Source organism: Medicago sativa, chromosome 2 (genome assembly GCF_051527215.1).
Source record: "Medicago sativa cultivar Bolivia chromosome 2, Bolivia_mono, whole genome shotgun sequence".
Taxonomy (NCBI): domain Eukaryota; kingdom Viridiplantae; phylum Streptophyta; class Magnoliopsida; order Fabales; family Fabaceae; genus Medicago; species Medicago sativa.
The window spans coordinates 3,074,605-3,097,071 of NC_140750.1; the positions used below are offsets into that span (position 1 = coordinate 3,074,605).

General features: G+C 34.2%; 2 protein-coding genes across 23 annotated transcripts; one reads left to right on the forward strand and one right to left on the reverse strand.

The window, feature by feature from the left end:
- Positions 1-276: 276 nt before the first annotated feature.
- LOC146943638 (vacuolar protein sorting-associated protein 32 homolog 1-like) lies at positions 277-1,033 on the reverse strand. The gene is made up of 2 exons (XM_085741917.1): positions 818-1,033; positions 277-611 (listed from the first exon to the last, which is right to left on the reverse strand). Exons 1-2 carry the CDS (start codon positions 902-904, stop codon positions 375-377), a joined length of 324 nt encoding a protein of 107 aa, XP_085598043.1. The 5' UTR covers positions 905-1,033; the 3' UTR covers positions 277-374.
- A 1,451-nt stretch (positions 1,034-2,484) lies between these two features.
- LOC146943639 (elongation factor G-2, mitochondrial-like) lies at positions 2,485-20,719 on the forward strand. Of its 22 annotated transcripts, none has more exons than XR_015025666.1 (14): positions 2,485-2,700; positions 2,782-2,960; positions 5,127-5,348; positions 6,195-6,307; positions 6,401-6,551; positions 9,131-9,199; positions 10,246-10,341; positions 11,651-11,745; positions 11,839-11,905; positions 16,574-16,618; positions 17,367-17,454; positions 18,848-18,933; positions 20,026-20,126; positions 20,226-20,719. XR_015025666.1 is itself a non-coding variant. In XM_085741910.1 (14 exons), the coding sequence occupies exons 1-13, from the start codon at positions 2,541-2,543 to the stop codon at positions 20,107-20,109; spliced, it is 1,440 nt and encodes a 479-aa protein (XP_085598036.1). In that variant the 5' UTR covers positions 2,485-2,540; the 3' UTR covers positions 20,110-20,126; positions 20,226-20,719. The 22 variants fall into 22 exon arrangements, 9 of the variants coding, with proteins under 9 accessions (XP_085598036.1, XP_085598034.1, XP_085598035.1 ...); XR_015025664.1 differs by having other exon boundaries at positions 16,594-16,618; XM_085741910.1 differs by having other exon boundaries at positions 16,594-16,623.
- Positions 20,720-22,467: the final 1,748 nt, after the last annotated feature.

Here is a 22,467-nt window from a genome sequence, read left to right on the forward strand (position 1 = left end):
TAATTACATGTTACCTAATTGCAACTTTTTGTTTGTATATTTGAAACAAAAAAATGAGACCCCATCTAAAACAATATACAAATTGTTTTATATGTTTTGATTATATAAAAGCAGCCCAACTGAATTAATAGCTTAACATTACTAGAAATCCATTATTTTTGTTATCGAACACATAATCTATCCCTTCATATTACAGGCCTTCCCTCGTTCAAATATTCTCAAACCAATTCATTTTATTTTATTCCCTGCAATCAAATAAAAAAAATAGACTTTATCAATTAGAAGTGAGAAGCAAATTAAGTGGAAAATTGCTTTTTTGACAATGAAAGTTTCCTATTGACACAAGTAAAATACTAAAATGCCCCCAGCTGTTGTTAACGACCGCTTTGCAAATCGCCGGCAGTTAACTGCCGTTGGCACTCAGCCCTTCCATCAGCCTGCAACTTTGCCAATTCATCTTCCTCAGTTGTTGGTTTCACAGACACAGGGTGGGTATGTTGCTGCCCAGCTGAGACATGAACCGGGGCTGCTGGAGTTGTAATTGTAGGTTGAAGAAGCTGTTCTTCCAACTCAGCACCCTCTAGCTCTTCAAGTTCTGCTTCCAATTCATCCTGAAATAAAAAATAAATTCAATATGTTGCCTGGGTATATTGTATCATATAATACATATGTCAATGTTCAATAATGATTCAATCTGAAATAATAAAAAAATTGAATCAATCTTGAAATAAAAAAATCTAATCAATCTTGTAATAAAAAAATCCTCTTCAGCATAGAGTAAATAAATAAAAACAAAATTAACAGTTGAGAAGACAACCTCATCATAGTCGGCTGCACCAATTGGAGCTGACAATGCTTCCTGAACCTGACTCATCTTTTCTGTCTGTTCAGTGATCTCATCCATGATATTGTCAACATCATCAAGATTGCTGAAAAAAAATGTAGCAACCGATTAAGAGCAAGAACATGAAACAATATTAGCTAAAAACATGAAGATACTAGCATCAACCTGTGTCTGTGAAACCAACAACTGAGGAAGATGAATTGGCAAAGTTGCATTCTGATGGAAGGGATGAGAGAGAATAGAGAGAACAGAAAAGCCATTTTTCACCGGTAGTTAACTACCGCTGAGTGCCAGCGGCAGTTAACTGCCGGCGATTTGCAGAGTGGTTGTTAACAACCGCTAGGGGCATTTTAGTATTTTACTTGTGTCAATAGGAAACTTTCATTGTCAAAAAAGCAATTTTCAATTAAGTGTGAGAACATTTGTTGTCGAACCCTACAATGGCACAACCACAATGGGCCTGGTCGCATCATGTATCTTGGGTATTACTTCTTCCATCCTATTCTATTCTCACGTGTCCTACAAAAATACCAAAATAGCTATAGTTCAGATTATATAATCCGAACCAGATTGTTAGCATTTTTACGAACTGTGATTTTTTGTGTTTGGTTTGATGTCAAAGGTCTCTGTTAACCGTCGTATAATCCCCGCATAAGCTGCAAAGCAATTGCAGGGATTATATGTACGGTCAACAATGACCATGACACCATAAAAACTCCTAAAAACTAAAAAACGATGAAGAAAAAGTAAGAAAAGAGGTGAACTGAAGAATGAAGGGATTTGTTGAAGATGCAAGCCTATTTATAGCTTAAAACAAGTCCTACATCATAACTATTGTCAAATAAAAGGTGTTCCACCGTCCAACTTTCAAAAAATGCATTAAACACTCCACTAACCATCCAAACCTTTGGTGGAACACCACCGTAAAAAAAACTAAGTGTATTCGGATTATATAATCCGAATTAGACAAAAAATTGGATTATATAATCCAAAGTGAACTTGACTGTGTTTTTGGAGAATTTTTATGGAAGATAACTTAAAAAAAAAAGTAAAAAATGCATTAAAAAAACAAGTAAACAACTTAAAACAACGTAAACATTTGTTTAACAATTAAGATAATTTACTTCTCGTGCATTGCACGGGTCTAAGTACTAGTGTACATAAACATTTGTTTGATATAAGCATATAAAGAACATGTTTGTTATCTCTTTTTAAGAAAAAAATCAATTTAAAAAGTGATTTTTATTACGATAAAAAAATTAAAATAGATTCTAATTTTTCAGTAAAATCTATAAAATATAATCACTAAATTATTTTATATGAAATAAAAATTATTTGATAGAGTCCAAAGTGTGCAGCAATTGATGCTAATCTTAAAAGGTGTTTTGTATATAAAATAAGAGTCTTGCTAACCGTTGCCTTCAGGGCAATGATTAAGGTAAACCAAAATTAGTAGTTTTACATTGAAAATAATAATTTGTAAACTTTTTACAAGTTGATTTGACCACTTTTTATCACTTTTCAACACAAAATTTCTATTTTTGTTCCTTTATCTAATGCCCCAAGGACAATGGTTAACATTTCCCATAAAATAAAAATAAAAATTATTTAACACTTGTGCGTCCCTAGAGTTAAATTTTGATTATAAATTTTTTTCCTGACCCTAACCAAGATATCTTCTCCCCGTCCCTTCACGATGGCTCGTTTCTCGAGGTCCTTCGTACCGCGGCTATTGTACCACAATACAGCACGTTCCTCCACCGCCACGAAGTTCCACCTCCGTAACTTCTCCGAGGATTCAAAGAGGATGCGCAACATCTGGATCTCGGGACTCATACAACCTAAGCTGGTGTCAGGTGAGGTGAGGAGCCTGTTTTATGCAGGTCGGCTCAAGGACTTTCCCAAGGGATTGATTGAGTTTCACGACGTATTGACAGAGTTTTCCGAGCAATTCAGAAAGTTTTACGGAGAGGAGGAAGCGACAGAGCTTTACAAGCGATTGACAGAGGAGGACTATCACGTGGAGGGATCGAAACAATTTTGCGGATTGTTCCCGGTAGATTTCTATGAGGAAGTCCAGCTTGGTCTTACTTCCACTTTTTGGAAAGACTGCAAGGTAGCAATAATAATATAATATAAATCAGATTTTAGTTTCATGTTTTATTAAAGGGAACAGGGTGGAGGCTTTTAGGTGAGAAAATTGCATTGCTCTTTTCACACATAAAATTGCTCTCCCCACCAAAAAAACACCAAAAATTAAAGTGAAATTCCAGTTATTTGATCAAATAACCTTTTTTTCTTCTGGAATCTCACTTTTTTTTTGTTTGTTAACTTTATTTTGTTAATCAAATAGTTTTATTGTTAGAATTGCTGTAACTGCTCCACCCAGGAGACAATCATAGCCATTGAAAAACAATTTAACAGTTCAAATTCATACAATTTTTGAAGAACTGAATGAAATCGATTTACATTGACTTTTTAAAGTTACGTGAGTCTTAATGAATTGATTTAATGAATTGATTTTCAAGGAGTGACTTTTGGGTGCTTCAAACATCCACAATGGTAGTCGATTCCTTAAATGGACCCTACGTGTACACATCATTTATTTTTAATTTTTTTATGAAAGTATTTATCAAAGACTCAATGACTCCAATATCAATACATTAATAAGGACTCAATTACTTCTTTTATACGTGGGATCTGTTAGTTGTCTAGGAGAGAGAGGGTCTTTATACAGTTGTCCCTTTCTTATTAAGGACTTATTTTTTCTACCTCCATAGGAGGGTCCTTAATAGGGGTGGGAATAGGCTAGACCAGACTTTGATAGGCCTGAGCCTGGCCTAAGGAAATTTTTGCAAGCTGCCTTTCATAGGCCTATTTTTTTGGCCTGACTTGTTTAAAAGCATGACTAAGGGTGTAAGCGGTTCGGACTAAACCAACGAAACCGAAAGTCCAAACCGAACCAAACGGAAAAAATATCCGACCTTGTTTGGTTCGGTTTGAAACCGATCCGTACCAATCAAAACCAATCTACTTTGGTTTGGTTCATGGTTTTTCATTTCGAGATCCGTGAAACCGATGAACCAATCCGATGATAACCCCACTCCTTATTTTACTAGTATTTATATTATCCTACCTCACACAAACTTATGGTTAATCCCAAAATTAAAGTCCAACATAAAATACTTTTTAATCCATTCACTTTCTCTCATCATTATCTTCATCTCATCTCATCAGACTTTTTCATTTCTACTAAAAAATAAACCCTAGCCATCAACCACACCAAACCAATTGTTCACCACCGGCCACCGCTGCGATCATTTATCTCTTGGTTAGTTTTATCATGTTTATGCTATTGATTTGTTATTTTGACTATGTTTTAATTTTAGGATGTGCTTTTTGGAATTTTTGTGTTGTTGATGAATGATGCATGTATGTATCATGGATGATTGAAATATTTAAGTTTGATGAAGTTGTTTTTGAAGAATGATGGATGAATGAATTTTGGATCATATGTATGAAATATTGAGTAAAGTTAGTTATGAAAAGTTGTTTGAAAAATAGAGAACATGAAAAAACAAAATATGAAATACAATTATACAAAGTTCTATGAAATATTTTTGTGTGAATATGAATTTTTTTTAATTATATTATTAAACAAACCGATCAACCGAACCAATCCAAACCGAACCAAACCGATTAGTTTGGTTCGGTTTCTTTTTTGAAAAACAGTGAAAACCAAACCAATCCGAACCGATGAATATTTCATCGGTTCAGACATTTTTTTGACTGAAAACCAATCCAAACCGTTACACCCCTAAGCATGACCTGCCTGGCCTACTTCATATTAAAGTCATTAGATATTCAATTGTTTAAAAGCATGACCTGCCTGGAAGCATATTTACAGGCCTACTTCATATTGAAGTCATTAGATATTCAATTTTGTCTAAGGGGATAATACACAATATGTGCAGGGGCCGGGGTTTGAATCCTTGACACCCCACTTATTCACCTTAAATTTGAATTTCTCTAGTCACTAGGTTACTTGAAAAAAAAAAAAAAAACTAAAAGCAATTCTTTTTGCATATTGATTAAGTTTAGGGTTATACGTGTTAGTAGTCCTACAAAATTCATAATTTTCAAGTTTAGTCCCACACAGGTTTTCTTCATTTTTGCTTTCAAAATTCAATTTTAGTCCCCATCCAAATCCTCTTTGTTGGTATTTGTTTTTGTTTTTCTTACATTTACTTTTCTTGTTAATCCTTTAATATTTGTCTCGCAGATTAACATAATTGACACATTCAAACATGTTGATTTCACCATTGACGTTCAGAGGGCTTTGCATTTTTTTGATGGTGCCATTCTTGTTCTTTCAAGTGTCAGTGGGGTGCATATGAAATCAACAGATGTCGATCAGCATATGAAAAGTTATGAAATTCCAAGACTTGTATTTATCGATAAACTTGATAAGAAAGGAGCAAATCCGTGGGTAGTTTTAAATCAGGTAAACTTGAGACTGATGAGGGTTATCGTTCTTGTTCTTTCAAAGTTGTTTTGTTTTATAATAAACTAGTCGAGATACATACAACACGGGTAGCGCGGTTGTGCCGTGCAGGGTGGTGTGGGTTGTTGTGTGGTGGTGATATAAGCGGTACTCGGAAATATTATATTTAAAATAAAATCATAGAACAAATATTCAAACTGGGTCAATTATAAACATTATGTGCTTATATTTGCAGGTATCATAATATTGTTCCAATTACTATTTGGGTAATATAAAAAAACGGTAATTTTAACTAATTATCTAGCAGCAATATTTTTTCGTGTATGAGTTTTATAATAAATTCAAATCATCTTAAATAAATACTATTTTTATTAAGAAAAACATATAACATACAAATAAATTAAGCTAATTATATGAATTTTTTTAAAGGCGTTAATGTGTTACATGGAGTATTTTTAAAAAATTAACATTAATATAACATTTCTACAAAATCTTTAACAATTTTATATGAAAAAATAATTAAAAATATTCGAACGGTGTTATGTGCTTATATTTGCGGGTATCATAATATTGTTCGTGTATGAGTTAAACAATATTTAAAATTATCTTAAAAAATTTATTAAGAAAAATATATAACATAGAATTAAATAAAGTAAATCAAATGATTTATTTTAAGGTGTTAGTGTGTTGTATAAAGTATTTTCTTGAGTTTGTCTCTATTTTTATACACATAATCCCTAACTTAAATATAGATTTAGTAACCTATAATAATTTATATTGACTTTGGGCATTTTTATAACTCAAATTATTGTTTTTACTTTTAGACTATTTTGTTTTGTTTTTTAGGCAAGATCCAAGCTTGGGCATCATTGTGCAACAATCCAAGTTCCAATAGGCCTGGAAGGTGATTTTCAAGGGCTCGTTGATCTCGTGCAGTTAAAGGCATACTTTTTTCAATGGTCTGTTTTTTCTGAAACTTTTGTATCGGTTACTCCCGTGGTTAAGTTTCGTTGGCATTATTCTTCAAATTAGTATGTTGTTGCATATTGCAGTGATAATGTTGTTGCCGAAGAAGTTCCAGCAGATATGGAAGCCTTGGTGTTAGATAAAAGGCGTGAACTCATAGAAACTGTCTCAGAGGTTGACGGTGAACTTGCTGAGGCTTTTCATTGTGGCAAAACCATATCATCGGCTGTTCTTGAGGTGTGCAAATAATAATTGTTTTTTTTTTTTTTTTTTCTCTTTTGGAGTTTTATGATAGGCCTAATGCATAGAAGGGAATGTATTATAGGGCTTTAGGCATGATACACCCAAAGTTTGGAGAGTGCACGGAAGAAAGAAAATGTAAGGAAAAGAGAGACACAATTGTGGGTATTTATTTGGAAAGTGTTTGAAGATTACCCGCACTTATAAACACATGTTTATGCCATTTTTTATTTGATATTGGACTCTTCTACCTAGGGATGTCAATGGGTATCATGGGTAAGGGTAGTATGATATCCGTCCCCTCCCCGTCAGATAAATATGATACCCGTGTCTGTACTCGTACCTGCACGGGTATCGCAATACAGGTAATTCACAGGTATGGAGGTATCCATGGGTTTAACACAACCCCACAAAATTGGCTTTTGAGGTTAGGATTGCCCCCCACTTGTAAACAATGTCATCATTTATCCGATATGAGACATTTTTTTTTCCTATCAATCGGGGCCCTCCCTTCAGCACCATCATGTGGGTGGTCTACAGGGTTCATAACTACTACTACTACTACATGACGCTTACCTAATCAACGTTTAGCTCCGGCTCTGCCCAAACTTTTTTGGTTTACTCCAACATTCCCTATTTGTCCTACTGTTGTTGAGCAGTTTTTTGAGATCAATCGAACCTCTCCAGAAGGTAATTTTAATGTTGCCGATTTCCCCTCTTTTGCAATCAGTTTCGCTACAGCACCAACTGATCTAGCTAACTGTCCACCCTTTCCAAGTGTTTTTTCTATGTTATGTATGGCCGTGCCTAAGGGCATATCGGTTGTAGTAGATTCTTCTTTTTGATCAATCAAAACCCTTTCCCAAACTGTACAAGCTAGCTTTAACAAAATAGAAATTCAATCCAAAATGAAAACATGCTAAGATAGGGGTGTTTTTGTTCCCAAAGTCACAAACAGAGAGATGAAGAAATGACCATACACTTTTGGCTACAATTAGTGCGAGACTTTGATTATTGAAGTGTTGTAATTTTAAAATTTTGTATAACCTGGCCCAAACCAACCAGTTATTCATCAATTTGGTTCTGTTTGGGCTTTATCCCATAAACGTGTAAATCCCATCGAAACCAATCTATGTACTTTTGATCGGTTTGGGCAACATGTTCACTCAAACCCGAACCAAACCGGCAAACACCCCTAGGAGTTATTAGGCAGTTATAATATTTTTTTTTGGTAGAAGCAGTTATAATATTGTTATGAAGGGGTATGAGACTTAGTAGTGGTATTCGATTTTATGTCTTCACATTAGTGGAGACGGAGAGTAGTGATGACAATGGTTATCCATGGGTACAAGTAGTATGATATCCGTCCCTGCCCTGTTAGATAAATATGGTACCCGTGTCAGTCCTGTACTCTAGCGAGTCCCGCAATACAGGTAATCCAAGAGTTTTGGGGTATCCATGGGTATTCGTGGATATCACTGGATTTTTTTTTTAATTACCTAAAAACTCGAACTTCTAAACATCCATGCATATAATCCATTCAAATTTCATAAACCATAGAAATTCTATAATCCATACAAATTTCATAATCTTTGCATAATTACTTTTGATGAGAGAGAATTTGTTTTGTTACCAAAACAAAAATGTGTTCCATGCAAATACACACCTGATTTTTGAGTGGGTGTGCATTAGCATGCCCATATATACAAGTTAATAGTTTATCCAAACATTGTTTGAACTAACCTAATTAATTGCTTTGCATCAGCGGTCGTAAATAGTCTAATTAGGCATATAGTCTAATGTTGCCCTTAATTAGTTCTCAAGCTCTCGGATGAAGTTGAAGGACAATTTCTTGATTCAAATCCATTTTATGCATGCACTACATTTTAGGGTTAGATCGTTTGGAAAATCCAATTCTTGTTCATGCATCTCTGAAGTCAGATGCATTTTCGATAAAGCTTCCTGCAGCACCCTCAAATTTTTTATTTCATGCCCATTGCATGTCTTCGCCTTCTGCCTCTCTTGAATTTGCTGCTCAAATCATTGCAGACCATATGCTTGCCGCTTTTATGACCATGTGTCAGATTCTAAGGTCCTTCGCGGCCAGCTCTACTCTATTTCCGACCCTTTTGCCGTGTTGTATGTTTTATCACGTCATGCATTTTCTTCTTTTCCTTGGTTTTGTTGTGCGTTTTGGTTTTACAACTTATTAATTATACCTTAGATCAATTATCATTGTATCTTTAAGCTCTGGCTTTTTCAAGTAAATGAAGAATATATCAAGTTTTTTTTTCAAGTAAATAAATAATATGTCTCAAGTTTTGTGTATTGCTTTTTGCATATGATTTCATCTAAATGTTCTAATAGTGACACCTCAATTTATGTTTTACTCTTATATGTGTCATTCACGTTGTCGTTTGGTGTAATCACCAAATCACCAATAGATTCTAAACTACATTTTTCTTTACTTGTGCGTTTTCAGATAGCGATATATGACAAATAGTTGTTACTTCCTTGCCCCCCTTTGAATTTTACTTTTTTAAATAGTTTTCTTGTTATCAATTTGTGTTGTGTAGGAAGCAGTTCGTAGGGCTACCATAGCACGGAAATTTATACCTGTACTCATGGGTAGTGCTTTCAAAAAGGTAATCACTGAATTACCTTGAATTCATGTGTTCTTTGCAGTATAGTCTTTACCTTCATTTCTCACCTTTATTGGATAGATATCATGATCTCTTTCTTTATTTTTGACTTAATGCTATGATTTTTTTTGAATTTTGAGTTGGGCCTAGCTCATCCTTACAAAACCGGCTTTGTAAGGTGAGAAGTGCCTCCTCTTTATAAACTTTTATCAGGCTTTGTAAGGTGAGAAGTGCCTCCTCTTTATGAACTCTTATCAAGAGTCCTATCTATTCAATGTGGGACTTGGGTTTTTCCCAATACACCCCCTCACGCCCCAACACAATTGGGCTTGGTGCGTATATATAAATGGTAGGTGACCCGATTGTAAGGAGGAGTTAGGCTTTTAAAAAATTTAAAAGATTTCTCCATTTTCCCTCATATTTTCCAACCCTCAAAGTCTTTCCTTCCCCTCCCCTCCAAACTTGCAAACAAAGCCTTAGGAGGGGAAGTGAGTGAGGGCCATGCTTGTTTCATTTTGTCACTGTTTCCACCATAAAACGCCATGAAGTTATCCTTCGCAAATTATTATTATCAATTGACGTGGCACTTATGGCCATCCGTCACAAACAGGCAAGAGCTGTTGGCTAAAAGTCCTCCACCATAATCTGCGATGGCTGCTATTTGAATATGCTAATTTTTGCTTGAATAATACGACGGAAACAAAAAACTCATTAATGCTTCACTTTCCTAGACCCCTTTAACGCACCACTTCCCAAATAATTTAAATCCAATGTAGAGCAAGGAGAACAAGTTCAATGTATCTTAGGAAATAGGGCTATCTTAATTGCCCCATTTAAATTGCATCTTTCATTTACTATCATTGTAGTTACCATGTATATAAATTAAGCAAGCATGTTGTTGGGTAGGAATTCTTCCTTAAGATACATTGAAGTAGCTTACTCTGCAACTCAAGCACTTTCAGAAAAATTCCTTTTTACTATTCTTCACATAATATATACAAACAACTTAATTGTTTATCAGTCTTATATTTTTCCTTTTCTGTGTACAGGGGCCACAACCACTACTGGATGGTGTACTTCGATATTTGCCATGCCCGAGTGAAGTTAGTAAGTATGCTCTCGACAAAACAAAGGACGGGGTGAAGGTACCTGATTCAGACAAACTTTAAAACTTTTTTGATTTTATATTATGTTGTTATCATGATTGTCAGAAATTGCAAAAGCTGTTCTGAATTTGGAGGCCAATTTCTTTAAGATTCACTGCTAAGATGGTGAAATATCAATATTAGACATTAATACATTGATACATGAGCAGTACAACATTATAAGTTTCCTGCTCATCCCCTAAACAACCAAATCCAAATTTAATGAAGAAAGGTTAACTTAAAAAACTTTATATCCCTATTAATCAAAAAAATCAGGCTGAGAATTTTGGGGTAGAGCTGGGCCCTCAAATTTAAGCTATCATGTTGGGTTGGCTTCGTAAGAACTAAGGGTTAGTGCTTCTGCATTTGGGTTTTGCTGGAATCGTCCTGGTTTTGATGTGATCTAACTGTATGGAATAGAGGGCTCAATGGTGAAGGATTGGTATCATCCATATTCAAAGATTGTGCAGGAAGCAAAACCTGAAGTTGAATGATATCTCAATCTCTTTTGTGGCTGTTAAGCAGAGGGAAATAGAGAGATTATGTTAGAATTCAAAATTTTCATCTTGTCTCCCACTTCAGGAGCACTCAATTTTCATTGGATTCTGATTAGCATCCATCATGCGCACTCGATTGGGAAAATGGATTCTAGAGACGAACCAATAAAATCCAAGTCTAAGAAATTATGTTAGAATTGTAGAGGATGGGAGTTTTAGGGAGAAGAAGATTGCTCTTGAAATGTTGATTGATTGCTAATGAGGCACAAGGTCAAATTTAAATACAACTCTCAAGGCTAAAGGGAAAAATTATATAGAGTAAAACTAACATTTAAAATAAGTTAACAACTAATACTTAATTCCTGTTACAAATAACATCCACACAGCCCAAAGAAGAGTATTCTCTTACCTCAATTATCTCAACAATAAGTTTCCAGATACTTTATTATTCTATCCTCTACCCGATATAACAAACTCACTCTCTCACTCTCAGCTGAATTTTCCCCTTCTCTAATTTCCCTCTTTGGATGATTCGAAGCGGGCCTTAAGACAATTGGGCCTACTAGAACATGTAAGGTACCTATAATTCTGACAAAGCCTTTGCACAAGGTTCCATTTGTAGTCTCAGAGACAAACTCAGGGTTCTTAGCAAAAGAGACTGCGTATTTCTACACTCTCGAATTCTAGGCACCACAGAATAGAAAAAAATGCACAATTGCATAAAATCATGATAAACATGCTTGTTATACTATTTTTTAATATACTAAAAAAAGAACAATATTAGGTTATTTTAATGGTGTATACTTGTCAAGGTTTATTTACATGAAAGTCCTGATAAACCACTTGTGGCATCGGTGGTCACATTTAAGGCGGAATTGTTGGATGATTTGTTAACGACATGTCTAAGGTATGAGAACCTTTAAATATTGTTAAATTCTTTTCCAATATCATTATTTTTTTTATTTTATTTATATTAATATATTTTTTTTTTTGGGTGAAGAATTTACGAGGGTGTCCTTCGAGAGGGGGATTGTATAGTAAATGTTAGAACTGGCGAGAAAAAATGGGTAAGTTTAAGGCTTCTCTTTGTTCTTGTTTGATTGCATTCTTGACTTTTTTTTAAAAAAAAAAAATCCTATAATTACTGTTTTTAATAAATCCTGTAATGGGAAGAATAAATTTCAAAAGGTGTACAAAGTTATGGGATCTTACAACATTAATATACCCTCGGATTATCCAATTCACAGTAGTCCCTGCATGTATTTAAATCCTTACTTGCTATTTCCTACAAGTATTATCAATTGTTTACCGAAAACTTATCCTACATGGAAAAGCTATCTATTTAACCCTACTTTTAATGTTTTTCTATGACGTATGGACTCTGACACAAATAAAATATGATTATTTATAAAATATCTAAATTGTGTATCAAAACATATATGAGCAGCTACATCGAACCATTTGTTTCATTACAAAAAAATCTAGAACAAGATATGATGCCTTCATTAATCCATCCACTACCTAAAAACTATAAATGATGTAATCAAATTTAACGTCTTTAATCCTCTTATTTCCACCTTTGTCGTAAATGTGTCACTTAATTTAGAATGAATAACTTGTTTATTACAATGATGTATACAAACTTATATACAAGAGAGAATCTCTCAAGAAAGCAAAATAAGGAAACTAAATCATAGAGAGTAATCAACACCCCTCCCCCTCCCTCCCTCCCTCCCTCCCTCCTCCTCCTCCTCCTCCTCCTCAAGTTGGAGCATATATATCATATGCATCCAGCTTGTTACATATAATATCAATTCGAGGCCCCCATTGAGGTTTTGTGAAGATATCATCTAGCTGATCATTGGAGCTCATTGAAGAGGTTTTAATGATGTTGGGAAGTATCTTCTCTCTGATAAAGTGACAATCATTTTCTATGTGTTTTGTCCTCTCATGAAAAACTGGATTTGACGAAAGATACAATGCCAACTGATTATCAAACTTCAAGTTCCATAGGACCTAGTTCACCAAATTTCAACTCTTCCAACAAATGCTTCAACCATAAAAGTTCACAAGTACTGTGTGCCGTAACACGGTACTCCGCCTCAGTACTTGACCTTGCAACAACAGTTTGCTTTTTACTTTTCCATGAAATTAAGTTTCCTCCCATTAGAACACAATAACATGAAGTAGATCTTCTATCATTCATATCACCTGCCCATTCTGCATATGAATATCCAACAATACTGGTATGGGCTGTCTCAATAAACATGTCATTTTCTAGGTGACCTTTTAATATACCTCAAGATCCGAAACACGACATTCCATTGGCTATCGCATTGTGAGTTCAAAATTTGACTCACAACGCTATCAACAATCGAAATACGGTCTAGTCATAGTGAGTTAGTTAAGCTTCCCAACTAACTACTTATATATGCCTGGGTCAAGATACAACTCCTTGATTATGTAAAAGCTTCACATTGGGGTCCATAGGAGTATGAACCGGTTTACAATCAAGCATCCCCGTCTCTTCCAAGATATCGAGAACGTATTTTCTCTGAGAAATAGCAATGCCTTTTTGGGACTAAGCTACTTCAATCCCAAGAAAATAACGCAATCAACCTAAATTTTTTGTTTGAAAGTGGTTGAATAAATGTTTTCTTGATCATTACCAGTGATAACAATGTCAACTACATATACTACACGATAAACGACGAAACTCAGAACTACTTTGTGATCGTGGAGGTCTCTGAGTAGGGACAAATGGTTCAAATAGAGGAATTGGTATCACATGAGAAGTAGAATCAGATGTAGTTGGTGTCACAAAGAAAGGTGTATCCTCAAAGAAAGTAACATCTGTAGAGACAAAAACGATTTGTAGATGGACAATAACACCGATACCTTTTTTGAACTCTGGAGTACCCCAAAAATACACACTTGATAGCACACAGACAGTTTATCACGACTAGGAGAAAGATCATGAACAAAACAAGTAGAGCCAAAAACTCGAAGTGGGACATAATAAAAGGGGTCGTTAGGAAACAAGAGAGAATTGGGAATCTCATTATCCAAGACTGATGATGACATGCAGTTGATCAAATAACAAGCTGTGAGAACCGCATCACCCCAAAATTTCAAAGGCCATTGATCAATAAGGTTTGAGCTGTATCAACTAGATGACGATGTTTCTGCTTAGCGACACCATTTTGTTGCGGTGTGTTCAGACAACTAGATTGATGTGTGATACCATGAGAAATCAAATTGGAGTTGAATTGTGTAGAAAAGTATTCTTTGGCATTGTCACTTCTCAAAACATTGATTGTTTTCCTAAATTGAGTCTTCATCTTTGAACAAAAAGTCTTAAATGCACCAAACAATTATGAACGATTCTTCAATAAGGTTATCCAAGTACACCGAGAGAAATCATCGATGAAAGTAACATAATACTTGTATCCTAAATTAGAGGGCATGCGACTAGGACCCCAAATATCAGAATGCACAATATCAAAGGCATGCTTGGATCTGTAATTGACACTGCTTTGAAAAGATGTCTGAACATGTTTGCCAAGCTGACACCAGTGGCGGAGCCAGGCAAAAAAAATTGGGATGGCCGCTATCAAATAAACTAAAATATATAAGTCATAATATTTTTATCAAACAGCGAATTTATTTATTTATATTTTTTTTAAAAAAAGCAAAGAAGATTTTATTACTCAAAGTCTCACCACAAAGCATAAGGCATACTTTGAGTGAGACAAAAGATACAAATAATGATAAGCAGAACAACACCTCTAACCAAAAAATATACAAACTCAAGAGATTCCTAAAGATAGGTACAAAATGAAGGAACAAGCCAACACAAAGCAGCCAACAAGCTCCTGCTAAAAATCAATATGCCCACCTGTGCCAATTATGGTTGAGATTCTGTCAGCAATAAACTCCAAAGCTTTAAAAAAGATCTAGACTAAAAAAGTATAATAAAAGATCAAGAGTCTCCAAAACACGAGATCCTCCTTCAACAAAATGAGCAATACGGACATAGGCAAAAGAAATCATGTACTATATAAGAGCCTACACAAATAATCAAATTAGAAGAGAAGTTCCTGCACACACAGCAAAGCCCGCAACAAAACTAGGAATGGCATGCTTGTAATTTTCAAATAACATTGAGGGTATAATAGTAATTTCCCAAAAATAATGGGTAGGCCATGGCCAGCCCCAGTCCCCATGTGGCTCCGCCACTGGCTGACACGACTCACATTCAACAATTTTTAAATGTGAGAGTTACAGAACCAACACTTTTAACTTATCTAGACTTAGATGACCCAAAAGATGGTGAATGATATTTGGAGATGCAAAAACATTGCATACAGTTGGTGAAGGTAATTCAAGGTAATAGAGACATTGTTGTTCAGAGCCTGCTCCAATTTATTTCCTGTTCTTTGGTCTTTTATAAAGAGAGAACCTGAAGTAAATGTTATGTAACAGTTGAGAGAACGAGTAAACTTGTTAATTGAAATCAAATTGAAGGGGCAGTCAGGTACAAATAACACATAATCCAACGATAGAGATGACAAAGGTGAAGCTTGACCAATACCAGTTACCTGTGCCTTAGAACCATTAGCAAGGGTAATGATGTGAAGTATTTTAGGAGGGAACAAGTTATAAATAAGAGAAGGATTGCCAACTACATGATCAGAAGCAAGCACCCGAATAAAAAATCCATGATCCCCTATAGAGTGAGATAAGCAAATTGTAGAATTATTGAAATGAGCCAATGCGACCAAAGTTAAAACATTTTGGGCAGCCATCGAATTCAAATAAAAATAATGAATAAACAAACCGTAAGCCGTTCAACAATAGTGATAAATGTGCAGATCTGCACGGTGGATCCAAAACACAACAATAATTTACCAAAAGGAAACCATCAACAAGGAAACGCAAAAAAACCTTCTCAAACGTGATCAAGAGTTGCAGAAACAGGAAACAGTGAGCCAACTCAAGAACCGACACATCTGAAGCGAAAACCACTGAAACGCACCTCAAACGTGAGACCCAAAAAACTGGAAGGTGTCCCAACAGAACCTTGAACAAAAACTGACGGAGGGGACGCATGGCGGTAATGGACTGGCAGTTACTCTGACTGCATTTAAAACAACAATGGATCACCGCTTGCAGCGGCTGAAACCCCGAAACCGAAACAACGGAAGGTACCTCACCAGAGAGCTCCAGTACCAGCTTGAGTAATTTAGAATGAATAGCTTGTTTATTAAAATGATATATGCAAACTTACATACAAGAGAGAATCTCTCAAGAAAGCAAAATAAGGAAACTAAATCAACCTTAATAAATAGAGAATAATCAATAGTGTCCAAGGAATACTAAGGTGTGTCGAAGCAAAGAATATTTTTTTTGTGATGCTATCTAAATTATCGGACACAAGCCATACGGGTTTTAGATATTGATGCGTCGAACACAGGGACGCGTCCAAATCCTAGATGTGTCTGTGTTTCATACTGTTACGTCTTGCATATTTTGGTCTTGTACCTCATTTTGTATTTTTCTCTTAAAATATTGCTACAACAAAGACAGATTTTAGTTTCAGCTTTTATTTATCTCAATGAGGGCATGGAACAAGATTGAAAACAATATGCAGTTGTATACCACTCATAAGATCATTTACATGTCTTTACTTTCATTCATTGCATTTTGAGACTAATGTGATTTTGTGGCTGAAGCCTTTCTTGTGGAAATGCAGGTTCATCGTTTGTTGATGCATGATGGTAAGGTTAGTTTTTAGATTTTCATCATGACTAGTGTATATTCTCATTAAATTCAACGGCTTTATAGATTTTTTTTTTTTTTTTGAAAGAATGGCTTTATAGATTTGAGAACTATATTATACTACCTCCGTTCCTTTTTAATTGTCACTTTCTGACATTTTACACAAATCAAGACAATCAATAAATATTATTACTTTTGATACAATTGTTTTTACTTTTACTATAACGACCTTATTAATTTAATATTTCATTTCATATGTTTCTCTCTCCGTAATAAATATCTAAGGGTAATATTGGTAAAACAACATTTAATGTTGCATTGAACTTTGAAAGTGACAGTTAAATAGGAACAAAATTTTTCTCTAAAAGCGACAGTTAAAAAGGAACGGAGGGAGTAATTGTTATTCTCTATCATCTGTTTTTAAATTCTAACTAGATATTGAACCTATGGTTTGCTCGGAAGAATAATATCTAAGGATTAATATTTTTTAAAAATGGGATATCCATTCTTAGTGTAAAATTGTTATCTATTTTTATTTTTTATACATGTCCAAAACATATCGTATCTGTGCATCATAGGTGATCATAATTACACCAGTATTTAATAACATTAATAGTATAGTAAAAGTATTATTCTCTAACTTTCCGTTATACCCTTTTCTCAATATGTGTGAAATGATCAAACATGTTAAATATTACGGGACATAGGAAGAATGTACAGAGTGAGATTCTTGTGCCAAACTTGCAGGACATTCAAGAGGCTCGTGCTGGGCAAATAATAATGCTGTATAATGATGACAAATATTCTAAATTTACTTCACCTATTTGTGCACCAGGTTCTACTTTTCTTATCTTATCCTTCAAGACGTATGCATCTTTACTTGAATTTTATATTGCTCTTATTTTTTAAGATTGGATTTTACTTGAATCTATTGTTCATTGTTTAATTTTTTTGTAAACTTGACATTATATTTCTAACTATTACGTTTTTTTGCAACCCACTTGGGTTGGCGTGGTGGTATTGTTATGAACAACTTTTTGGTTGTTCATAAATGGAAGAGATAATATTATAAACTACAACTACATTATTCTAATAAACTAAATTCGTCATTCATTCATTTGATAATGATTACAATGATTAATCACTTATTTATAGCATAAGGATTCTAACAACTTAGCCAATGACTCATCAAAATGGATCTTTCTAGATCCTTCTAGAAAACCATGAGTCATACCCTAAAATGGGCTTGGACCCAATAACTATACTATTGGACTCTCTTAATCTTTCGTTACATATTGACTTGGGATCTTGAAGTGTGCTCCTCTCAAGGTCCAAAGGTTTTGGAGGCCCGGCTTGGTTGAGCTGCTTGCGCACCCCCAAGGCCGGGCCTGGGCAGTAGTCGGAATAGTATTCGATGATGGTCAATTTATTGATCGTAGGTGGATCAAGTAGTTATATGTGGTGGTTGGAGGTAGTCATAGTGGTGATTGATGGTGGTAGTATTGGTGATAGAAGGTGGCTAAGCCGGTAATTGGAGTAGTGGTCATGATGGTAGTCGGTGGTGGTTTGATTTGCGATCGGATGTGGATAGAGTTGTGATCGACCGTTGTTTGAGTGGTGGTTGACGACGGTAATTGAAGTGGTAGTTTGTGGTGGTAAGAGATGCGATTGATGGTGTCAGAGTGGTTGTCGACAACCAATGGTGGTTATATATTAGTTAAAAACATAAACATGAATTATAAAGTTTATTTTCATGATTGAAATTTAAGTGAAAACTGTTTATCAATTAAGTAAAAAACCAATTCAATCTGGTTTTAATCGAACTTGTTTACTTTTAAAATCAAAATAAAAAATGTTTCAACCTCCTAGATGGTCCCTTGGGGTTTATGAATTGACTTTCTGTTCAGTTAAAAGTCGGTGTGTTCAGTTAAAAGTCGGTGTTGTCACACCGTCGTCAATTTTTAGGTCGTTCGATCAAGATCTAACAATCTACTTTTCGACCTCTTGATTTTATATAAACAAAAATCAAAAGTTATTTTAAGATTTGAACTGTCAGATCAACCGTCCGTTCTTATTTGGACAATTCAGAGGTGCCGACTGCACCCACTGACTGCATTTAATCCAATTCCTAATGTTTAGTGTTGCATTTTAATTTTAATTTTTTGAAGGAAAGTTAGAGATTTGTTAATCTGACTGACAATTTTGTTGTTCGGTTCATTCTTAAACAGGCGACACTTTTATTGGTCGGTTGGTTAATCATAAAAAACCTCTGATGAATGTTCGTGAAAACGTCTCAAAAGATTTTGAAGGGAATGTGAGTAGTTTCTTATACTGTGAGACATTAACTCCCTTGTCTTAGTTTTAACTGAAATATACATTGTTTAAGATTTTCACACATATTAAGAAATGCAAAGATCATAAGGAAAAAAAAATTATTTTACCAAATTATCCTTATTAATTATTGATTGTTTTTCCACTAAAGTAAAACTAATGTTTTAGAAGTAGTGTACATAGTATTACTTGCAGGGTACAATTGAAAAGAAAAAGTCAAGACAAATGCTAACATGGGTACATGCTAAATTTTAATTAGAAATAATTGTCTCAAAAGTGCTTAACTTTATTCAACTTTTTGAAATCACAATTTTGTTGTTTTCTATGAAAAACTTCTAATTTTGGATTTCTTAACTACTGTCCTTAGGACATAAGACAAGAAGACCCAAAAGTTATTAAAATGACAATCATTTTGAAACGGGGAGATGATCATATATTGTCTTTTTATGTATTCGTTCTATGGTTTAATTACAAGTACCTTTCAAAAAATTCTCTAAATTTTTTTTTTTCTTTTTCCGAAGCTCTAAATTATTTATTGACTTATAAATCATTAGGATGAGTCCTACCCCAAATTTCAACTGTTGAAATTAATTTATCCTATGGTTTAATTTATTTCACTTAAAAAATTAAAAATACTTTTAAAAAAAAGTCATGTGAAAATATTTGTTCTCATCTCTCTTTATAATTCGGCAGCTATTCTATGACCTGGGCTAATAAAGGGCAATAACTACACTGTAAATATTCCATTAGCGTGAAATTAGAATAATAATGAAATAATAGTTAATCCCTTTAGAACAAATCTGGTGAAGAAATTACAGGTGGTTCAATGCGAAGATCAGTCACATACGGTAGGAAATTTCTATATCATGTTTATCCATCCGATATCAACATAAAAATTGAATTAGTTGATCATTATATTGGATAGGACAACTGTAACTGAATTTCATTTTAAAAGATCAAATGAAAAGGGATTGTCTAAGTTGTCTTTTATTCATTTTATCTTGTTAATTTGAAAATTTCGATGTTCGTATCATGGATTCATTTCATTTTCTCATTAGTTCTTAAATAATTGCAGGAAAATAGGGAATCGCATAAGAATATATACACAGTTCACCAAGATCTCATGAAGTTGTTGTCTAAACATGTACATGAGAAATGAATTTGATGAATAATCAGGTTTTGCTACTGAGAAGTTGTCTCAAAATAAATGTTATTTTCTGTTTTCAATTGAATATTATTATTTTTTAATTGTAACATCTTTTTTTACTGTTCAAGGCTAAAATCAAAACAACAGAAGAACAACAACAAAACCAAAACTACTCTCTAGGAAAGAATGTTCCAGCCTCATTTGCTCTTAAAAAGTTCAAAAGGCCTTTCGCAGGAGAAGGATGAATAGTAATCTCATTGTCGGACGAAGCTTCAAACTTAACCATAAAATATGCACATTGGTTTTTATAACATCTAATTATACTAAACTCATTTGTGTTGGTATAGTGATGTTGGCTTGATACCTTGAAGTGTGTGTACTCATTTCAAGGTCTCAGGTTCAATTCTCTCTAGTGTTAATTTCAATGTGTTATGTTCATACCTGACTTTAAATGTGGCTCCTGCAAGTGGATGTTGGGTTTATACCCCTTGGATTACGCAGTTTTTGGCCCAGATAACGAGTTTAAAAAAAGAAGTATAATTATACTACACTCTCAAGCTATTTTACTTTACATCTATGACCTTGTGAATAACTAATGTTTTATAAGATAAATTTGTTGAAATTGATTATTCTTTCATTCGTTTATATTCTGTTTAATTCGTGCGAAATAATCAAGCATAAAATAATAGGACAGAAAATTATTTATGGTACTGGAATATGGAATATCTCTTGCCAAAATATTTATTAGAATATTTTTGTGTAGGGGAAGTTGATCTTTAATTAATTAAAGTGAAGTGAAGATTTATTTTAGGGATGCATTTAGGGTGGGAAAGGGCAAGATTTTTCTATCATGTTTTTTTTATTTTTTTTGGTACAAAATTTTTCTATCATGTTTTAATCATAGATTTAATTACATGTTACCTAATTGCAACTTTTTGTTTGTATATTTGAAACAAAAAAATGAGACCCCATCTAAAACAATATATAAATTGTTTTATTTGTTTTGATTCTATAAAAGCAACCCATCTGAATTAATAGCTTAATATTAATAGAAACCCATTATTTTTGTTATCGAACACATAATCTATCCCCTTCATAATACAGGCCTTCCCACGTTCAAATATTCTCAAACCAATTCATTTTATTTTATTCCCTGCAATCAAATAAAAAAATAGACTTTATCAATTAGAAGTGAGAAGCAAATTAGAAAATTGCTTTTTTGACAAAGAATACTTCCAATTGACACATGGAAATGACCTTAATGCCCCTGGCGGTAGTTAACAACTGTTGGGAAACACGCCGGTAGTTAACTACCATTGAGTGCCAGTGGTTGTTAACAACCGCTGAGTTCTGTACATAGTTTTAAAAACCGGACCGGTCATTGACTCGGTGAGGTCACTAGGTCAATGGGTCATTGGTCGAACCACTGGGTCAATGGTTGAACCGCATGACTAAATTGGTTGACTCGGTCGTATAACTCGGATTAAATTGGATGGCTCGGCCAGTAAAAACTTCTAAAATACCGATGTAATTTATACAAAAAAAAAAAAGGAAATAATTTATACAAATATTAAAAAATCATTATCCAAATTAACATAATTTCACAAACTCATTTTTCAAATATAAACCAATTTACAATAACACACGTAGCTAAAATATTTCCTATCTTTTTTCTATTTCTGTATAATATCTTATGCATGATGAATAAAGTAATAAGAGTATAAAATATCTCTAGCCTTTCACATGTTGACTTTACCATTTTTCTTAAAAAAAGGAAAGAATTTTACTAGGTTTTAAATGGACTTTAAATTGTAACAAAAAAAAAATGGACTTTAAATGCCAATTGAAGTTGGAGACATAACCCTACTTTTTGTGTTGCATTGCCACCACCTTCATTACTCTTCTATTCTCTCTAAACCAAAAGCAGATCCAAATAGATCTCAAATAGAAAAACACATATGAGATCTAAAATTTTCAATCATTGTTCTTGTCTTCTCACATCTTCTCCCCTTCCATCACGAGATCTCCTGCTGTGTGATAATCTTTCTCGCTTTTTCTCATTTTCTGGTTTTTTTATCTTTTGAAATGACGCTGTGTAATGACTCGGTCCGGTTCACCAAACCGGCCGAGTCATCGAGTTCTACCGAGTTACAGCGAGTCACGCCGGTTTTGACCGGTTCAACTGCACAACCGATCCAACAAGTAGACTGAACCGGCCACACTACCGGTTCACGGTTCAACCGGTCCGACCGGCCGGTCTGAGCCGGTTTTTAAAACTATGGTTCTGTATCTTAACAACGCAAAAACCTCCATTTTCTGGTTACATTTTCTGGTTCAAAAGTTGTCCAATTCCATACCAAAATCACCCAA